This window comes from Ipomoea triloba, chromosome 2 (genome assembly GCF_003576645.1).
Source record: "Ipomoea triloba cultivar NCNSP0323 chromosome 2, ASM357664v1".
In the NCBI taxonomy this organism is placed as follows: Eukaryota; Viridiplantae; Streptophyta; class Magnoliopsida; order Solanales; family Convolvulaceae; genus Ipomoea; species Ipomoea triloba.
The window spans coordinates 26,194,921-26,217,068 of record NC_044917.1 but is presented as its reverse complement, the minus strand read 5'-3'; the positions used below and the strand labels follow the sequence as shown (position 1 = coordinate 26,217,068).

Below are 22,148 nucleotides of genomic sequence, written 5' to 3'. Positions count from 1 at the left end.
TATCAAAATATCTTTGTATTTAACGATATTTCAACGATTTTGTTGATGGAGTACCAAAATTGGTCATGCCACAATAATACTAAGACCAAATGTGGATGTTCTAATAAAAAAGGACCAAAAGTGGAATGTCACCTATAAATCTAGGACCAAAAATGGAATTAAATTTTAAAATAAATAATCAAAATAAAAAAGTAAACACACAAAAGGTGGGTTGACTGATCATGGAAGATTAGCAAAATTTTCTCTCCTATTGCTAATTTAGTCAATTCTCTCTCCCTTGTCAATACACGTAAGCTTAAAATAAAATTAAAAAAAATATTTCTTTCTCTTGCCAGCTAATATTAAATTTACAGGAATAATGATAACCTAAGTTTAACATCTTGGCATTGAAACGGGACTTCTCACAAGCTATAACTTGTGCCCATAGTGGTGAGTGCCATAGTGGTGGAGCACATAATCATAATCATTTATATCAGAGCATGTCTCGAAGTCAGGGTGGAAGGAAAATTCTTCTTTTTATATGAATTAACTGATCTAAGAGGCTGCATAATAATAATAAAAAAAAATTTGCATGTTAATGGGAAATTACTGATGTAGGGTCTCTAGCATTGCTTTTAAAACAATTTTAATGTACTCTCAAATCTTACTCCCTTAAATATACTCGTTGATATGGCAGGGGTTGATATGTTATTTTTCTTCATGTGAGCTCCCGTAAAAGTACCTACATTCAAATTTTAAGTGTAGAGTACATATAGTATTTAAAAAAAAAAAAAAAATTGTTCCACCAAATATGATATGATTAGTTAATTATAAGATGATGACATGGAATATTATTTGAATATATTAGATAATTAATCGATTATAATAGTCTATGGTGTCATCAGATCAGACGAGATTTTTAAAGCAAGAGTGGAACGTCTTACATATACTCTCCCATTAACATTAATTTTATATATATATATATATATATATATCCTTACTACATATGACAGACAATAAATCCTCTCCCCTCTCTCTCTCTCTCTCTCCATATTTCTCTACAGATCGAGCGGGCTTTGGGCAGACATGGAACAAGACTGCTTCTCCTCCTCGTTGTGGTTCCTTATCATTGCGTATGTTTGTGTCTTCTTTGCACTCAAGGCACTCTTGCATCTCTGGTGGATTCCAAAAAGGTTTCAGAATCACTTCTGTAAGCAGGGAATCAACGGCCCCAGTTATAACTTCCTCTTCGGCAACCTTAAAGAGATTGCTAGCTTGTCGTCTTCTTCTCAACCCATGTCCCTCTCCCATGACATACTCCCCAGAGTCCTCTCCTTCTACTCTCACTGGAAGAAAATCTATGGTATTTTTTCAATTTTTTTTTTTTTTTGGTTTTGTTTTGTGATTACTGTAACTACCAAAGGGAACTCCCGTAGAGATAGAGAGTTAAACTTGTAATCTGTAGTTATTAAATTAACTGGTGATATGCTTTTACTTTTTGGTTACGTCATTTTGGTGTTTTGTACATGCGATTTGCGAATGAAACGCGTTGGTGAGGCACAGCCATACGTCAGAAACGTAATGATATTGTTTGTTTTTGTAACGTATGTAGGTTCGACCTTTGTGGTATGGTTTGGGCCGACGGCTCGGGTGACCATCTCCGATCCGGCTCTCCTCCGGGAAATATTCGTGCTAAAATCGGAGTATTTCGAGAAGAACGACTCGCCGCCGCTGGTGAAGAAGCTGGAAGGCGACGGCCTGTTAAGTCTCAAGGGAGAAAAATGGGCGCACCATAGGAAAATAATCACTCCCACTTTCTACCTAGAAAATCTCAAGGTATGTAATTAACCCATCCGCCCAATTCGATCTTATCAGAATTGAAACTTATGCGCCAATGTATTTATGTATGTGCTTTTAGCTAGCTTGCTTTATTTACTGTACTTATTAGTTGTTTGTCTGTTTCCACTGCACAGCTAATGATTCCGACAATGGGGAAAGGTGTGACGGAGATGTTGGACAAATGGTCGGACATGTCGAAGGGCGGCAAAGTGGAAATCGAAGTGTGCCAGTGGTTCCAATCCTTGGCGGAATCCGTGATTACTCACATGGTGTTCGGAAGCAGCTACGAACGTGGAAGAGCCATTTTTGAACTGCAGACACAACAAATGGTGTACGCCACCGAGGCTTTTCAGAAGGTTTTCATTCCCGGTTATAGGTACCACAATTTTATTAATATATAAAGAAATTCTCAACTAAACCACTCACTTCTATAGTTGACTTGGTAAACACAAATTTACAAATTCAATTCCCAATTAAAACAGTCTATTTAATTGCATTCTTGTTTTGAACATGTGCAACTTAAACTGATTTACCTCCTCGTGGACTGAATTCACCTACAAGGTGGGGTTTACAATGTACACATCCTCCCTCTGGCAATAGTTATGAGTTTCCATTAGCTTGTTACCCAAAAAACAAAATAATTTGTTTTTAATTTCCCATTACTCATACTAATGGATTAATTTGATTATTATAATGAGTGTTCACGAGACTTGGAATAAGATTTGGTTGGTAGTATATGGATAGTACTATTCACTTTTAAAATATATAAATTTTTTGTTTCCATAGCATTTGATACAATCATATATAATTGTGCATACTAGTTTATAGAAAACATAATTGTATTGGGTATTATCTTTGAAGTATATGATGTATATGTGGTTAACGCGTATGAATAGAGGTGTTTTAATTTGTTTAATGTGTGGTGGCAGGTTCTTGCCGACAAAAAAGAATAGAATATTTTGGAGACTGGACAAAGAGGTTAGGAAATCTTTGATGAAGCTAATAGAAGAAAGGAGAGTGGAGGGAGTGTCAGGGGAATGTCCGAAGGATTTATTGGAAGTGATGATCAAAGCGAGCTCGAAAGAAGCAAAAGAGGAGAATTATTGTTATTATAATAAGAGTAAGAAGGTTGGGGGTTCAAATACAAATACGCCGATGTTGTTGTTGTTGTCGGCCGATGACATTGTCGAGGAGTGCAAGACCATCTTCTTCGCCGGGAAACACACCACGTCCAACCTGCTGGCGTGGACCACCGTGCTATTGGCCATGCATCCTCGGTGGCAGCAACTCGCACGTGAGGAGGTCCTTAGGGTCTGTGGCGCACGTGACACCCCTTCTAAACACCACCTTCCCAACCTCAAAACGGTAACCAATTCACCTTCCTATACCTACACTTTAAGCTAATTATTAACCATGCATCATTATATATTGCATGTGTGAAAAGCAAGTTTAATTTAAGGCAAGTGATAAGCCTCTTGAACTATCCAAATATGAGTAACTTAAGCTGATTTATATGATAGGGTTACAGGCTGCTGTTTTTCTCATATTTTTTTGTATTTTATAAAAAGCAAGTGTAATTAAGGGAAAATTGTAATTTTTACCCCTCCATAATATGTCAATTATCAATGTCACCCCTGAATTATTAATGGTGTAAATGTTGCCCCTCAATTTTCAAAAGCGGTACATATATTGCCCCTCCTGTAACAAAAGAAGGGCAATATTTACACCACGGGAGAGGCAATATATGTACCGTTTTTAAAAATTGAGAGGCAACATCACTAATAATTTAGGGGTAACATTGATAATTGACATATTATGTATGCAGTGGCATAAATTACAATTTTCCCTGTAATTAATTTATTAAGGAGCTGATGAGCAATTATTGAACATGTGCAGCTAGAAATGATCCTGAAGGAGTCGTTAAGGTTGTACCCGCCGGCAGTGGCGACAATCAGACGTGCGAAAGAGGAGGTACGCCTGGGGGAGCTGAGCGTGCCGGCAGGGACTGAGCTCCTCATACCGATTGTAGCCATCCATCATGACCCCGCGCTGTGGGGCAGCGACGCCCACGACTTCAATCCCGCCAGATTCGCCCGCGGCATGGACCAAGCGGCCAAACACCCTATGGCCTTCCTCCCCTTCGGCCAAGGCGCCCGCCGCTGCATCGGCCAGAATTTAGCCATCCTGCAAGCCAAACTAGCCATCGCTATCATCTTGCAGCGCTTCTCCTTCCACCTTTCCCCCTCTTACCAGCACGCCCCCACTGTTTCCATGCTGTTGCACCCTCAATATGGCGCCCCAATCATTTTCCAAAACTTGTAGTACCTAGCTAGTCTCTCTCTTCTCCCTCTCCCTCTCTATATATACTGTAATATATATATAATCTGATCTGATCTGCTGACTCTCATTACCATCTTCGACTTTTAATATATGGTCTAGTTTAGTGGCACTACCTGAACGTACGTACTCTCTGTGACTATCGTACATATATAATAATTTGATGATGCATGCGATTATTGCAACCTCGTGATTAGCGAGCGAGCGAGGATGTTCCTAGGACTACGGCTTGAGCTAATGTCGGATGTTGTAGCTAGGTATAATAATTAAATGGGATGAATCTGGTCTATATATGCATCAATAGGTCATCGGTCTAAATCATGTCTGGGGAGCGTGTGCGGCTGTTATATATGTTCTACAATGTGACAATTCGGGAACAAGCACACATGCATGTTGCTATACAAGGCAGTTTAATGGTACTGATGAAATCTAGCTAGCTAATTAGCTAGGAACATAGTTGTCGTACCCCGGTTTGCATAAGTTGAGGTGACACTAGTTGTTGGATTGGTTGGGTACTATATAGTGTCGAACAAGAGTAGTCTTGGTAAAAATTGATGATATTCTAATAGGCATGATTATATTTCACTCACAACTTACTCAGTCACTTCTTTTGGATAAACTACTTCGCTTTGTGATTGGTAATATGGGTTTCTGGCAATTATTATTGCATGGACCATGGTCCACACAGCTGTTTGGACCATGAATATAAGGTACATTATTTTTATACTGGAGGTACATTATTTTTGTACTGAAGGTACATTATTTTAGGGTACATTATTTTTGTACTGAAAGTATATTATATTATTTTATAGCACTATAAAATAATGTACCTTCAGTACAAAAATAATGTACCTTCAGTATAAAAATAATGTACCTTATATTCATGATGCACACAGCTATGTGGACCATGGTCCACACAATAATTTGCCGGTTTCTGGAGGGAGGGTTATAAATTTTACAAAGACAACAATACATTAGATCGAGTTGACTTGAGAAAGCCCAAATTGGATTGCTGTTTAGTTCTTGAATTGTTATGAACAGTTGGGCCTCAAGGTTCTTATTGCTGTTCAGTTGCTGAATTATTTGGTTCATGTATGGTGGGTCAAATTTCTCAAAATTTCTGGGCTTAAAATGTGGGTTAGCCCAAGGTGGTGTAATGGGCTTGGAGATGACATGCTTAAAAAAAGGAGAAGTCAAGAGTTGAGTTTGGTAGAAATGGGCCAGGGCCCAAGATCAAATGATGGACTGGTGGCAACCTTGTCAATTATTATCAATCATTATGTGGACCATACTATCAAATAATGTACATTCAGTATAAAAGTAATGTACTTATAGTATATTAAAATGTACATTGTATTTAGGGGATGTACATTATTTGTGTACTGAATGTACGTTATGTGTATAACGTACATTCAGTACACAAATAATGTACATTTAGTAATATTAAAAATGTACTTTTTTTATGGTCCACACAATAATTTGCCAATTATTATACCATGGACCATGGTATATCTTGTAAGGTGAAAACATGATATAAGGTGCATTTTATAATACACTAAATGTTAATTTTCTGAAGGTATATTACTTTAGTGTTGAAGGTTCATTATTTGGTATATTAGTACATAAATAATGTATCTTCAATATATTAAAATTGAACATTTATTAACGGTCAACAGTACAATTTTCATGATCTTGTCTAATAGGGCCACTAATATATAGTAGGTTTTTGGCTTCACTAGACTATATATTGAATCCCGTAAACTCGCATCCAAACTCATGAGGATGTAAACCAAGCATCAATCTAGAAAGAGCTCTCAGTGAAATTGGAGTGTTTCTCTCTCTAGGCTAAGGATTCTCCTCCTTCTATCTAGAAAGCTTCTCGCATATGACGCTCTTGTTCTCGGCATCTTTGGATTTTATTTTGTTGAATTAAGTGAATTTGTTTGCATGGTCTCATGTAACTGATCTACTTAGTCAAAATTAATTTGGTTGACTTGAATCAAGATTTTATAAAAAAATTCTTGAATTTTTTGGGTTCCATCGTTTTATTTTTTCGGCGACCTCCTTCATTGGAGTACAAGTTAATCCATCTAGGTGCTTCGGGTGGTCAGCAGTGGTCTTTGCCGACTGTTACAGTGTGCATAGGAGACTGCCAGAGAACTTCTCTACTGTCTTCTTTATCCTTTGTTCTGCCGGAAGACTTCTATTGTTCCTTGGGTGCTTTCCGGCTAGGGACGGTGGCAGCACGCTGGTGTTGTTCAAGGTTGGTATCGTCTCCATCTTTCTCCTAAGGTGTTTGGGCGACCATCTCCGGTGTTCTTCTCCGTTGGGGAGCCACTGTTCTAGTCATTTTCTCTCTCCCCAGCATGAGACCTCTTTGTGCATGCACGGTCAATTGGGTTTCTTCGGTCAACCTCTCTCCAGAACTAATCAGTCTCCCGTTGACCATGCATGATTGCGGTGGTTCTTCCAGTTAGTTCGACGTTAGTCACGCCCTCCTCGGTCGGAAGGGTGGTCGAAGATTCTACCATACTCTAGCTAGGTTGGTTTTTAAGTTTGCTTAGTTCTTTTTTAGCATCTTCTGCTACCTCATTGCTTTTCTTATGAGTTGGTCGTGTAAGAGTTAACTTGATGACCCTTCGCCGGACTGGTTTTTCCGATGGAGTTTCCTCGTTTATCTCTCTCGGCTTCCTCATTGTTCTCGGCTTCTCTTCATTCTCTGCTCCCTTAGACTATCTTGGGAGTGGGTTGTATTTTAGGGGGAGGGCTTACACTACTTTGAAAAAGATACCAGAATGGTTTTCCGGTCATCTTCTTCTCTTTTGTTGATAAGCACACTACCGGACTGTCTTTCCGATTACCTTCCCCTATTCTTTGTGTTCTTGCGTATTTGGTTTTACTGTTTGGCTCTCTGTTTGTGTGTTCTCCGATAGTGCGCCATTGTGGCCAGAAAGTAGCGCCCGCCATTTTGAATTCGAATTATTTTCCTTGGTCAAAATTGATTTTGAATTTGACATTTGATTGTCTTTGTAGTGTTGCAGGCGCCACTTTTGTGTATTTGACATTTAGACTTGCCTTGTTGACTTTGTTATCTTTTCTCTCACCAAACGTGTGACTTCACCTGTGAGAGTTGTGGTAGTCTATTTGTATATACAAATTGCTGCTCTTTTTTTTTTTTTTTTTGTCTGTTAGCAAGAAATCTGAATGAATCCATCTGAGGCTACTGCCTCAATCACTTTGGGCTCTAAAGACTCATACACTGAAGAAATTGGAATTTTTGGTGAATCCAACGCACCTTCGGTTGTAAATATGATTAAGGCGAAAAATAATACCCCTTGAGTTGATCTTTTTAAACCCAACTATGATCGGGATGAAGATATTCTCCACCTTGATTTCTTTTCCCCCGTGAATAGTGGGGTCGTAATCAAGGTAAATGAAGTTCTTGTGTTTAAGGAGGAATGAGCCTTTGCTTTAATTGGTTTTTTTTTTTTTTTTTTTTTGCGGGTTGTTTCCCGATGATTAAGGCCATCCAAGCTTTAGTTGACTCGTGGAAAATCCCATATAAAATAAACACCCAACCCAATGGTCATGTTCTTTTTAGATTTAATTCCGAGGAGGATCGGTGTCAAATACTCTCTAAAGGGGCTTATTATCTTTATAGAAAGAGACTTTTTCTCAAGTCTCTCCCGGAATGCTTCCGTCTTGATAGTAATGATTTTTGTACCCTACTGATTTGGGTTCAATTTTCGTCTATTCCATTAGAGTATTGGTACCCAGTTGCCTTAAGCAAAATTGCCTCTTGCATTGGCAAGCCATTACGGTCTGACAAAATGACCAAAAATTTGAAAAAAGGCGGTTTTGCTAGGGTGCTTATTGAAGTAGACACATCCATTTATCCTTTGGATGCCGTTACGGTCACCACACCAAATGGAGGTACTTTTATTGGACAAGTGTTTTATGAAGTTGACCCATGTTTTTACCCTAAGTGTAGGTCCAATGATCATTTCAAAGAAGCTTGTCCCGGTGTGAGGCAAAAAATCTTCACAAAAAAGTGCTAAAAGGTGAAAGTCGGGGGTTCCAAAAACACTCAAGGTGTGCCCCATGTTTCTTGTCTCACTTCTTCTAAACAAGGACATTGATGCTGATCATTCTAATGATTTTGGGACTTTTAAAGACGTGACAATCCCTTATTATCCGGGTGCTATACCCACAGTTCCATGTATTCCAACCTCATCCCATGGCCTTTGAGTATTGGAGGGGCTGGAAGCTAATGTGCCTTGTCAACCAAATCCCCCTACTCTTGACAATGGTGAAAAGGAAACTCTCCCAGATGCTTCGCCCAACCTGGAGTTGAAGGATGGTGACATTGCTTTGGAAGGTGACAAGGATTTATCTAAAAACCTTGTGCCTTCTAAGACTCTTAGCCCGCATGGTAAGAGCTTGAATTTGGCCAATGTGGTTTCACCCTTTGGAACTAATACTTTAAGAGGGAAAAATGTTTTGAAAGAGATCATTGCCTAGGTATTCCAAGAGGCTACCGTTGGTAAACGGAATAAGAAAGCCCTAAAGAGAGCTAGAGTTGGTAAACTTATTGGAGTTAAGCTTGGTGCGCTCCAAAAAACTTCTAATGGTACTAAGGGTTTTAAGGAGTATCTTCTTTCTCCTCTCACGGTTAAAGGGGCCTCAAGCAAAGAAGACTCTTGGATTGGTCATGGTATGCCACTTTTGCCGTTGAAGGGGAAAGCAACGACCCGTGGCGGTGGTTGATAGGAACCCACCTTGGTTGATAAATGATTCTCTCTTTTTGGAATGTGAGGGGTCTTAATAAACCCCTCAAGTCTGCCAAAGTGATCAAATTAATTAGGTAGCACAGTATTTCATTTTTGGGGCTTCTTGAGACAAAACTTAGCTTGAGGAGTTTGAATCGTTTTATGGAAAGAAGGTTGATCAATTGGTGCTCTTTTTCTGATTATAACCTCATATACAGAGGTAGAATAATGTTGGTTTAGGATCCAAGCAAAATTCAGTGCACTGTCCTAAGCGTTTCCAACAAAGAATTCTTGTGTACAGTTGTCTATGGGCTTTATTCTGTGGTGGAACGAAGGGATCTTTGGAATCACCTCTATCACTTGGATCTGTCTATTAATCTGCCATGGATTACCGGAGGGGACTTCAACATCGTTCTTAAACCGGATGAGAAGGTTGGTGGGTTCACCCCTTTCTGCTATTTCACTCAAGATTTCTCATCACAATGTTGCCATGATATTGCCCAGCGGTGGGTGAGATTTTTACTTGGACTAATGGTTGTGTTAAAGCTAAACTTGATCGTGTTCTCATAAATCCAGCTTGGCAAAATCTTAACTTGGCTTGCAACATTGAATTTCTGACTATGGATTGCATGCTTGACCACTGTCCGGCTTTCATCAAGTTTTTTGGAAAATAATCGTGTTGGGAATAGGCCGTTCAATTTCTTTAACATGTGGATGCTTCACATTAAATTTAGTGATATTCTTGAAGCAATTTGGCATAAGCCCTGCGTGGTTCAATGCAATTTATCCTTGCATCAAAGCTCAAGGCTTCAAAGAATCCCCTCAAAGAATTGAGGGGGTGGAATTTGGGCACATATCTGATAAGGCACTCAGGGCTAATACAGACTTTCAATTGGCTTGCTAAGCTCTTGATGTTGTGAATGCGATGGAAGTTGAAAGGAAGCATGTTTCTGAGCTAAGGGACATGCCATTTTCCTGGCAGAAGTTAAGAGGCAATTTTTTTTGCCAAAAAATTAAAACCAAACACTTGGTGAATGCAGACAATGCCATCAAGTACTTCTATGATTTAATGCGCAACAAGCACTAAGCTGTAGCCATCACCTCGATTTGTGCTGTGGATGGTACCACTTCTACTTCCCTTGACAAAGTGGGGGAAATCTTTGTGGATTATTTCTTTGATTTATTTGGGACTGCTAGAGACAAGCAACACCGTGACCCCAATTTTCTTATAGTTGACTCCAAGATTTTAGCTGCTCATTCAGACATTCTCTTACCTGAAATCACCAATCATGAAATTAAAAATGTTCTTTTTGAGATGGGGATGAAAAATCACATGGGGTGGATGGTTACTCTACTACTTTCTTAAAAAAAATTGGAATCAAGTGGGTCCATTAGTTTGCGAAGCAGTCTCAGAATTCTTTTGCTCGGGCAGTCTTTTCAAGCAGTGGAATCACACAATCATCTCTTTGATTCCAAAGACTGACCAGGCTAGGAATGTTGGAGGCTATCACCCTATTGCGTGTTGTAATGTCTGATATAATATTATCACAAAGATCTTGGCAAGTAGGTTGAGTTTGGTCTTTCCATATATTATTGATAAAGCCCAAGTGTTTTTATTCTAGGCAGGTCTATGACTGAAATATCTTCCTTGTTCAAGAGTTGATTAGGGGCTATGGTAGGAAGATGACTTTGCTACGATGCATGATCAAAGTGGATCTCTGTAAAACATATGACATAGTTGATTGGAGTTTCCTTGAAGAAGTTTTAAGAGGCCTTGGCTTCCCTACTAGATTTTCAACTTGGGTTATGGAATGTGTTTCCATTGCCTCCTTTTCTGTGTCTATTAATGGTTGCATTCATGGACATTTTAATGGCAAGAGGGGCTTGAGAGAAGGGGACCCGATTTCCCCCTTCTTATTCACTATTTGCTTGGAGTATTTCTCTAGGGTCCTCAAGACTAAAGCAAGGAGCCCAACCTTATCCTTCCATCCAAATACCATGATTTAGGCATCACGCATCTTGCCTTTGCGGATGACCTAATGCTTTTCTTTTTTTTTTTCCAGGGGAGATGTGTCATCCGTTTCTATCCTTATGGAAACACTAAAGTAGAGGGAGCTTTCTTTCGACCTCACTGTTAGCATCACTAAGTCTAACATTTTCACTATGGGAGTTCAAGATGGCAGATTGGATTTCTTGAATTTACCGGTTGGCAGCCTTCCAGTGAGGTATTTGGGGATTCCACTTGACAACCAACGGCTTAAGGTTGCTTGTTTCTCACCCCTTATTAACTCCATCACTCAATGCATTTCGGATTGGAATGGATTTACTCTTTCTTTTGCGGGATGGTTGGAACTTCTCATATCCATAATCCAAGGAGTCATTCGGTTCTGGATGCAAACTTTCCCGCAAAAATGAGTGATGGTGAGTGTACGGGTGTGAAATGTCGTTCCGCTGAGGATTGGGGGTTATGACACGCAATATGCAATCACAAAACTAGGTACTAGCACAAGGAAACCAATAAGAAGCTAAGCAAACGACAACGAGGTAGAACGAACACATATAAACAATAGATAAATACAAAACAAAGAAATAGGACTCAAGTTAGGGGGCATTACCATCTAGATGCTTTAACACTTAAGTTTGAGGAAAGAACATTTTACCTAGGTTCTAGAGACTAACACTAATAAATCTAAGTTTCCACAAGGATTAAAACAAAGGTTGTCCCATTCTTTTGGTGAATCAACCCAAGTTCTTAAAGAACAAAAACTATTTAAGCCCCAAATCTACCTCTATTTCCATAAAAGAGAAAATGGGTTTAAGATTGGGTTGGCTCAAGTCTCCCATCCAATTCCCATTGTAATGGAAGACTTTCCAAAGACAAACAACAATCATTGAAAGATAGAAATAAACCCAATTCAAACTCAAGAACCCTAAATGGGTGTTCATCTTCTTTATGCAATAATCACATAACAAGCATCAAAATAGATAATACAACCCTAACTCAAGCCCATAAACTAACTACTCATGATTAAATAGCATAAAGAACACAAAAGCACAAGTAATAAGCATAAATCTTGATAAAGAAAAGAGATAAGGGAAAGAAAGCTTCTCTATTGAAATGGGTGGAAGAATCTTGAAATCCAAGCTTCAAATCTAAGATTACAAGCTCCAAAAGTGTTTAAAAACATATATCTAAACCTAATCTAACCTAAAAATATGAAAGGGAGTGAATGGGAGTGTCTAGGGTTCAACCATGGATCAAAACCGAGTTCAAAATTCTCAAAACGAGCTTAAATAATAAAAGAGCATGTGCGAAACGGCCACCCACACGCCCATTTCAGTGCCATTTCTTTTTGGCCGAATTACAGTGCATTCTCACTGTGTAAGCAGAATTCTGTGACTCTACTTTGCCTTCTAGGCTATTTTTCACCCTAAAAAACACTTCATTAGCCTTTGTGGTCTTCAACAAAGTTGTAGCCCTTCAAGTTTTCTTTCCAATGGCGCAAGAATCACTTCATTTGGACATTCCTAGGCTGAAATATGGTCAAAATACCAAACAGTGACAGATTTGGACGAAATCTATAATTTTGGACGATTTTGACCTCTTTGTCTTCCTTTCTAAGCTTTAATGTCTTCATGATAGTTGTAGCCCTTTGAGTCTTCATTCCAATGGCATAAGAATCACTCAATTTGAATATTTATAAGCCGAGATATCGTCCAATGACTAAGATGTCGTCGTGCAGAAATTTCAACACCTTGACATTTTGCTTGTTTTTTGTTTTAGCTTGCCCAAATGATCAATACCATTGAAAATACAATTCTTAGGCTCCCTTGGAAGTGTTGCATCCATCTCCATAGCTTATCCTTGACTCCCATTGACTCCAAATGCATCCAAAATGTTCCTTTTGACTCTAGTTCCCTTCAAAATGCATGAAAATATTCATCTTTGCTTCCAAATCCAAAATCCTTGCAAAACAACACAATTTAGTCATACTCTCATTAAATTTGGAATGATCAATGATACACATGATTTTATACCATTATTTTCCCCACGATTCAGTAGTTTTGTTGCTTATTTCCTTTACCTTGATACATTTAAGGCTCGTTTGTGTGTTACATTTGATCAATCTTAGTTTATTCCCAAATGAGGAGCAAAGGAAGGATTTTCGGTCATCTCGGACAGGTTTTCGAGACATAAAGAATCTACCACGGGACGGAAAGGAGTAACGGAGCACGAAAGGAGTCAGAAGAGTACCAGGAGGTCGCCTCACGGCCGTGATGGCGGCCGTGACCCCCATCGTGGACAGTAGTTGGCCACGGCACATCATGGCCCCGATCCCGGCCGTGATGGTGGCTGTGACCCGGCTGCTGGCTAGTATTTATTTCGCGTTTTTCCTGTAATTTGGGGATTGCGAGCCCTAGTTTAGTTCAGTGCAATTTTTCCCTTCTTTAGAGTTTTCCATAGCTTAGAATAGAGCAGATTTACATCATTGAATTCGGTTACAAGCTTGGAATCATTGTTTTGGATTGGAATTGCTCTCAAGAATTGTTAGTAAAGTTTTCCCTTTTATTCTTTAATTTTGCTGTTATGATTCCCGAATTAAATTCTTGTTTTACTTTGGTTACTTCAATCATGCGTGAGTAATTTGCTTATGGGTTTGGATTAGGGTGTTACTGTTAATCTTGATGTTCGATTTGTGATTATTGCATAAAGGGATTGAATCTATTACCTAGGGTTTATGTTGATTTGGGGATTGCTTTCTACTTGTTATTGATTGATGGCCACAATTAATTGCTAGTCTAGGAGAGGGATTCATTACAACGAAAGTTGGATGGAGACCTCGAGCCTTACCAATTTCAACCTAATTTTCCTACAATGAGAATAGTGGTAATTTTGGGGGCTTACAATGCTTAGGTGTCTAAGGTTATGATTGATGCATCACGAAAGTGGGGCAATTGTAGCCTAATTCTGTTTATTGATTACGAAAGTAGCTGAATTGAATTCTTATGTGCATTGCCCATAAATCCCTAGGTTAATTATTCTTTCCCTAATTCTGAGATTGTTAGAACATCAAGATTACAATTCCCCTAATCTAGCCCATTCCCTTATCATATAGTTAATTCATTAGCAAATTTATTTCTTTTAATTTTAATCATTCAGTTATTAGTTGCTTGGATTCTAGTTGATTCACGTACTCTAGTGTCTAGTATTCTTAATTCATACAACTACGTGCCATAACCCCAATCCTCAACGGAACGACATTTCACACCCTCTTTTTTACATTCATCATTATACTCATCAATCAATAAGCAAAATGACTTAGTGAAATGCAATGTTGCAAAAATCGCTAGGCGTCGATTTTTCGGCGCCTAGGCGCTCGATTTTTTTTTTTTTTTTTTACTCTTAAATTAGGTAAATTTTTTTATTTAATTATTTAAAAGTCTAAAATTATTGTAAAAGTGTAAAATACAATATATATAAAATTATTTATAATTGTAATTCATTAATTTGTAATTCACTTATAAGTTATAAGTTATAACTTGAATACTTAATAAGTTAATAGTTAATACTTATTTACTTAATACGTAATAGTTAATGAAGTTATAAACTAATAAACATGAAAGGAATCAACAAACTTCTAATTTCTAAATTCTAAATCATAGATTCATAGTCCATGCAAAGTGCAAACTTCAAAAATCAAAAGTCCAAAATAAAGATTACACACACTTCAAGTACTAAATGTCTAAATAACAATTCACAAAGTGTTCTTCAATCTTCATTCATCAAGACATCAATACATCAAATTTAACTTTCAAGGTTGTCTTCTCCATCTCCTTGTCCATATTGATCAATGACATGATTTTCATCATCTTCAAACTCAATATCCACATCCACATCAACTTCTTCTTCACTTTCGGATTCAAAATTATCTTCTTCAAGCTCTCTTAATCTAGAACTTCGGCGTGGTCTTAGTGCTTCCTCATCAAGTTCCTCATCTCCATCCTCAACTTCATCTCCAACCACAACTTCATCATTAACAAGCCAATCTTGTGCACAATTTGCATCACTAGCAAGTAATACTTCAACGTTTTGATCTTTTTTTCTATTGTTCATCAAGTTTGCATTAAATTACACAAAGACTAGATTGTTAAGGCGGTTAGCTTCCAACCTATTTCTTTTTTTTTGTATGTACCTAAAATATTAAAAATGTAAAATGCAAAACATGTTACAAATAGTAAACTAGTAAAGTAAACAAAATTCAAAACAAAGTAAGTACACTAGTTAACTAGTAAACTAACCCCTTCAAATGTACTCCAATTCCTTTCACATCCGGAAGAACTTGAAGTAAGACTTAGAATCTTCATAGCAATTATTTTCAAGTTTGGAGTTCCCATCCCATAACTTAACCACCACGTTGCTACATCAAAGCAATAAAAATAAAAAATGTTAAATAATCAAAATGTCAAACACTCAAACTAGTAATCTAGTATGTAACTTATTTACCTAGATCATATTGTCCATCACTGGACTCATATCCTTTTGCCGCAATTAATTTTCCAAACATTCCTTCTTTCTTCTTATACTTGGACAATTCATCCATTAAAATCTTGTTTTGCATTTCTAAGTCTCCAAAATAATAAGTCTCAAGGAACTCAACACATCCCATAGAAATGAAATGATCCAAATGAAGCCGAGGATCCTTATAGTGGTAATAAGGATTCAACAAGTAAGCCATCAAATGAAGTGGAGTATCTAGCCTATTTTGTATCTTCTCTTCGATTATTCTAATAATAGGCTCATAATTTTTTTCAACTCCATTCAATGCATTCTTAATTTCTTCTTTTGCTTGCATAAGCTCACCATAAACAAATCCCATTGAAGGTTTCTTGTCTTGATCAACAATACGAAGCACCTTTACCAATGATGCAAAAACCTTCAACCATAATGCAACCCCTTGCCAAAATGCATGACTCAATACAGTAGAATAAGCTTGTTTCCCTTTAACTGTCTTGGCAAACTTACACTCATCCCATTCATTGCTTGTAAACATAGCCTTTAATTCTACTTTCTTACCAGCTAAACTCTGTAACGTAAGAAATGCAGAAGCAAACCTAGTCACACCTGGCCGGACAATGTCACGCTTCTTTGTAAAGGATCTCATCATTGCCAAAGTTTTATGATGTGCATAGATGAAGATAGTCAAAGCCTTTGCTTGCTGAAGAACTCTACTAAACCGTGGTAAACCTGCAATGTATTCAAGTTTCAAGTATTAATTATTAAATATTTAAAGATTAATCATATAGTTTATTAAAGATTACACATTGGTTACCTGCAATGCTTTCAAGCATTAAATTAATGGAATGTGTTGCACAACAAGTCCAAAATATCAGTGGCATCTTCTCCCTCAACAATTTAGCTACTCCCATGTTGTTCAAGGCATTATCGGTGACAATTTGAACAACATTCCCCTCTCCTACTTGTTGAATGACATGCTTCACATACTCAAATATGAACTGACTTGTGTGTGCCTCCATTGAACATTCTTTAGAAGATAAAAACACAGTGCCCAACCTTGAATTGACACACAAGTTCATGATGCTTCTTCTCTTCCTATCTGTCCAAGCATCAGTCATAATTGAGCACCCATTTAATTTCTACTCCGCTTCATGTACCCTTAAACTTTCTCGGACTCGATCAACCTCTTTTTTCAAACAAGTTTCACTCATTTCATATCTATTTGGTACTTGAGCTCCCGGACCATATTGACCAATAGCTTCAACCAACAACTTGAAGCTATCTTTCTGAAAACAATGAAATGGAATAGATGATTCATAAGTCCATCTGCATATGTAATCTTTCACCCGATTAGCCCTTTCCTTGTCAAATGCATCAATTATTTGTTGTTGTGCCTTGCCCTTTCCTGAACTCAAAGAAGACTCGGGATTGATTTGATTTGCGAACTTATCCATAGGGCCAATTGGCCGAGGTGGTTTCAAAGGTCCAAACTGCTGCACCTCATCAATATCAATACTAGCATTACTCATACTCTCATTGTCATGCGCCGAGATCTTTACCTCCGCCCCAAGATTAACTTCTTCAGCTCTCTTATTCTTCTTTTTGTTCTTCGCCATCATGAGAGCTTCCCTACATTTCAATTGATCATCCTTTGTAGCTGTAGGGCATTTGCTTACATTTCCTTGTATGCCAGCAATATGCTCTTTAATACTATACACTCCACCCAACATTACTTTCTTACACAATAAACACTTAATCTTGTCTAATGATTTAGTCGGATCATTAATTACTCCATACTCCCATCCTATATCATTAGACTTTCTTTTTATTGTGGTTGGTTCGGAAGATCCAACACTTTGAGAAGCATTATTATCACCACTCGCCATACTAGGAGTAAACTAGTAAAGTACCTAAATCAAATAAATCAATATAATGATAATATGATATATACAATTAAACAAATAGTCAAATACACAAACACAATAAATGAATAAATAATATGACTATATGAGTCTACACTCTGCAATCTAGTGAATCTACATACAAATATACAATTAGTCAATTACACGAATAAGCAAATAACATAAACATATTAAGATTATTAACAAATAAGTGAAATAACAATTTGAGTCTACTACACTTATATTATTCTCAAATCTCAATTAGGGACTTCGTATTAGTATATTAGTATATTACTATTAGAATACAAATTACATTTTCACAATCTACAAACTACAAAGTAGTGAAGTACAAACTACAAAGTACAAAGACTACAAACTAATGAACTTCAAAGAGCAAAGGCACCAATGCACAACAATCGACAAGAAGATTAACAATATTATTTATTTATCAAGATTCAAGAGTACAACAATCTACAAGAAGACCACAAAATCACCAATACAATTTCAGATTTAAAAGAAAAAAAAACGAAAAAAAAATTAAAATTTCGAGCGACAGCCGACAGCCTGTGGACTTACCTGACTCGACCGGTGGCGGCGTTGACGGAGGCGACGGCGGGGACGGGCGGATGCGACGGCGGCTTGCGACGGTTGCGGACCCTTCGCTACGGTCGTCTTCTCCGACTCTCCCTTCGCGATTGAAGCAGCGTCCCCTTCGGCTTTCCTCGTGTTTGGCCGATTAAAATAAAAATAAGGGTTTAGTCGCCAAAACGACGTCGTTTTGGCGACTAAACCTTAAAAAAAAAAAACCGGTTAATAGCTTTTGGCTGGTTGGGCGGTTTAGGCGACGACGAGACCGCCCAACCGGACGGCCGCGAAGGAGGCCGATTCCGGCCTTCCTCGTGGCGGCCGTCTGGCGCCTAGCGCCTAGGCGCGATTTTTGCAACATTGGTGAAATGGGAAAAATATAGAAAAATAAGCACTTATCACTTTCCCATTACCAGTCATGGGAATTGACCATGTTATCTCCTTATGCAGAAAGTTCCTTTGGGTAGGGAAACAAACACCTATTTCTTGGAAAACCATTTGCCTACCAAAAAAAGGAAGGATGCCTTGGAGTGCATGATTTCAGAATTTGGAACAATGCCTTTCTTTCTAAGATCCTTTGGGACATCCACAACAGGAAGGATTCCTTGTGGATTAAATGGGTTCACTACCATTACCTCAAAGATACAGAAATTTGGAATTGAATTCCCATGAAAAATGATTCCCCTTTACTTAAAGGGCTAGCATCAACCTGGGATCTGATTTATGACAAGGTTGGTAGTATTGCTAATAGCAAAGCAAAAATGCTCTCGTGGATGAACGGAGACAGGCTCACTGTCCACAAGGTTTATGACTTCCTTAGCGACAAAGGCCAACTGTTTGCTTGTTGGAGGAACATTTGGAAGAGTTTCATCCCTCCTAAATACTCTTTCATTACTTGGAGGGCCTTGCATGAGTGCCTTGTTACTAGGGACAGGATGCAATTCAATGACATTGGTTCTAATTACTCTTTTAATTTGTATTGGGTCCTTGGAATCGGCTAACCATTTATTATTTGCTTGCCCATTTTCTTTGCACATTTGGGCTAATGTTAGCCGGTGGTTTAGCTTTCCATTTCAAACAAGGAGAATCTGTGGCTCAGCTTTCCATTTCAAACAAGGAGAATCTGTGGCTCTCTTAGATGGATTAAAAAAGCCCATGTTGGCAACCAGGTGCAAGCAAAAGATATAACCCTTGCCTTCTTGTGCACGATTTATCACATTTGGACAAAGTGCTTCATGATGAAAATCGGGTAATACCAAACGGGTTTTGGGAGCCAGAAGACTAAGTGGTAGGGGACTGGCCAAATGGTTTGCTCCATTCACATGGGTAGAGATCGAACCCCCAACCTCATGCTTAAGAGACGAGGTGCTGAACCACCACGCCAACCATGTTGGTTTTGATGCGATTATATTTATCTCCACATGTTGAAATATTTAGCTTCCTATGGGCGTTTATTTTTTGCTACCGGAGAAGATCACATTGGGACGAACTTCCATTTCATTCACATCAGTCAGAAATGGCCTTCTTCCCTTTGCTCTGATGTATGATCTTTCTCTTAGCAACTTACTAGTTCTTAGCTTTGTTCTTTTTATGCTTTTATTTGTATTGTACTTTATTTTTGTGTCGACTTGATGCCCATTGGACTTTCCATCTTTTGGACCGGGGTATGTCCCGTGTATTTGTATATTCTTTTGGGTACACACACACACACACACACACACACACACACACACAAATCGAGCATCAAACAATGCACATCTACCCACAATGAACCTAAACCAAACTCAAATTCCTAATATTAGTGGCAAAAATCAAACCCTCACCATATCATTGGAAGCAAGTCTTAAGTAAGACTTTTTATCTACTAGACCAATGCTTGGGGCACAATATCTTTTAGTAATATGCACGCTTGTTCTTGAGGTCATCCTAACTTAGGAAATCAATTTCTATCAATAGGAAAATAGTATTTGGACTCATAAGTTCTACTCCCTATTTTTACCCATTGACTCAAAATTTTGATGTTGACATTATTTTGAGATCCATGGGAGGAAGATAACTTATCATCTTTTGCCACATTAGGGAGTATAAGTGAGGGAGTAGAGATTGAGAATTTATGTAGTAGGACTCTTATAAATTTATGTACTTTGAAAATTGATTTTTACGCACCCCTTATAAAATTTTTGCCAATATTTCCCTTCTTGATATGACTTCTTTTTATTGAATACCCATGAATTTGTTAATCCACCACTAATTAAAAATTAATTTTTTTGAGTACAATTAAAAATTAATTTAGTTTAAAATGAAATATTGTAAAATCCAATAAAATGATGCCATGTCAAGATGAGAATATTTTTTAGTAGGAGTATAAAAGGGATATGTAGAATTACTCATGTACTTTCATAAAAGAATTAATAGAATTTTTTAGATGATTTAATATTTTATAAGTAAAACAATAGTTAAATTTAGACATATTTTTATAATATTTTGACTGAAAAAAATTGGAAAACTTTATCATTTTAGAGATGAAAAATGATTTTTTTTTTCTAAATTTGGCCATAAATTTTAGGAAAAAAAACAATTTTTTAGTGATACATTCAATGAATTGAATTGAACTGGGCCATATATAAAACGGGCCAAGGCGAACAATATCTGGAGCACAAAGAGGGTTCCTCATACGTGCGAGAAATTCCCGCACGAGCGAGTCAAACCCCAACAACTGGGGAAGCAGGCAGCCACACTACCCTCGGCAAGCGCCACCATAAGCCTTCCTCATTTGTCATTTCATTTCCAAAGAGATAGAGAGAGAAAGGAAGAGAGAGTAATCAGAAGAAGAAGAAGTTGATCTCACTTCAAGCAGGGGCGCGCCTGAGATCAAAACACAATCGTGCAAGAGCAACCATGTGGAGAAGACTTTCTATCCAGCTTCTTCGATCCACTCCAAAATCCGGCAGATTCGGTTCCGCCGCCGCCGCATCCTCATCCTCTTCCACATATTCGTCCGCGGCCGTGCTCCGGCCTTCCGTCGCTCTCCCCTCTCGCCACTTCAGCGCCGAGTCTGGTAAACCTTAATTTCTATTAGATCTTATGTGATTCCGAGTATCTGAGATAATATTCAATTATTTCGTATTTGATTTATTTGATTTTGATTATTTATGGATAGTAATGAATTGAATCCTTTATATTAATTACTGAGTAGAAACTGTTGTGTCGAAGAAGAGAGTAGAGGATGTAATGCCAATCGCTACTGGTCACGAACGTGAAGAGCTCGAAGCGGAGCTTCAAGTGAGTCTTTTATCAGCACATACAGACACACGCCTAAATAAAAACACGCTATATATATATACATACATTTTAATTTTTTATGTGTGTACCTGTATTTCATATGTTTATGGATTAATTATCATTTTTTTTGAATGGTGTTTTAGCCTCCATTGGTTTGTTTTGTGTAGGGGAAGAAGATTCTGGACATCGACTTCCCTGAAGGTCCTTTTGGTACTAAGGTTGGTTTCAATTATTTCTCATTCTACAATTGTATTGTATTGGCTGTCTATAACATTGTTATTCATGTGTTATTAATTCTTTTTGATAAGTATCCAAATGGTATTGAATTTTTTGTGAACTTGTTGAAGTTTCCAATGTCTTTTTGATGTGTATTTGCATTTGTTTAAATTTATAGAATCCAGCTGGTGTGCTAAGCTTTTATCAACATTGAAACATATTTTTTCAATATTTGGTTGATGAAAGGTTTTGGTTGGTAACTAACATGGGAAATGCCTGTTTCGTTGAAACATATTTTCAAGACCATATTTTAAAATTACTTGGTAAAAACCACATTGAAATTGGAAGAGGGTAGGAGTTCATTTATTTGTCAACAACAATTTGAACAATGGAAAATATTACAGCAAAATTGTAGTTTACTCATTTGCAACTAAGGGTAGTCGGAAGTGGTTTTAGATAAGCCCATGGCCATAGACTGTTGCTTCGTCAATCACTAAACTGAGATTTCTTGTAATGTAACATGATTTGAATGTGTAGAATTTGCCTCCGTATAGAGTATGCATTGCATATCGGGCCTGCTTGAGATGTCTTCTCTTGATTGTATTTGATTGGCCTTTCACCATTTATTTTTCCTTCCATATAAACTACAACTTGTTAGAGTTTGCGGATCCTTAAAAAAATGGATTTCTCCCCCCCCCCCCCCCCCCATCTTTTTTTTTTTTT

General features: G+C 37.8%; 3 protein-coding genes across 3 annotated transcripts in view; 2 read left to right on the top strand and 1 right to left on the bottom strand.

Moving 5' to 3' along the window:
* The first annotated feature begins 1,000 nt into the window (after positions 1-1,000).
* LOC116009757 (cytochrome P450 734A1-like) lies at positions 1,001-4,270 on the top strand. Its single transcript, XM_031248885.1, has 5 exons — positions 1,001-1,342; positions 1,592-1,815; positions 1,953-2,194; positions 2,748-3,183; positions 3,715-4,270. Exons 1-5 carry the CDS (start codon positions 1,066-1,068, stop codon positions 4,138-4,140), a joined length of 1,605 nt encoding a protein of 534 aa, XP_031104745.1. The 5' UTR covers positions 1,001-1,065; the 3' UTR covers positions 4,141-4,270.
* Positions 4,271-14,730: 10,460 nt separating this feature from the next.
* On the bottom strand, positions 14,731-16,559 carry LOC116010987. Its single transcript, XM_031250476.1, has 3 exons — positions 16,256-16,559; positions 15,430-16,170; positions 14,731-14,972 (listed from the first exon to the last, which is right to left on the bottom strand). Exons 1-3 carry the CDS (start codon positions 16,557-16,559, stop codon positions 14,731-14,733), a joined length of 1,287 nt encoding a protein of 428 aa, XP_031106336.1.
* Positions 16,560-20,665: 4,106 nt separating this feature from the next.
* The window catches only part of LOC116006387 (putative cytochrome c oxidase subunit 5b-like), a 3,436-nt gene continuing 1,953 nt past the window's right edge, over positions 20,666-22,148 (top strand). The window contains exons 1-3 of the mRNA XM_031246742.1: positions 20,666-20,985; positions 21,124-21,209; positions 21,377-21,427. Of these exons, the coding sequence (XP_031102602.1) occupies positions 20,826-20,985; positions 21,124-21,209; positions 21,377-21,427 (297 nt within the window). The 5' untranslated portion in view covers positions 20,666-20,825. The remainder of the gene's footprint in view (positions 20,986-21,123; positions 21,210-21,376; positions 21,428-22,148) is intronic.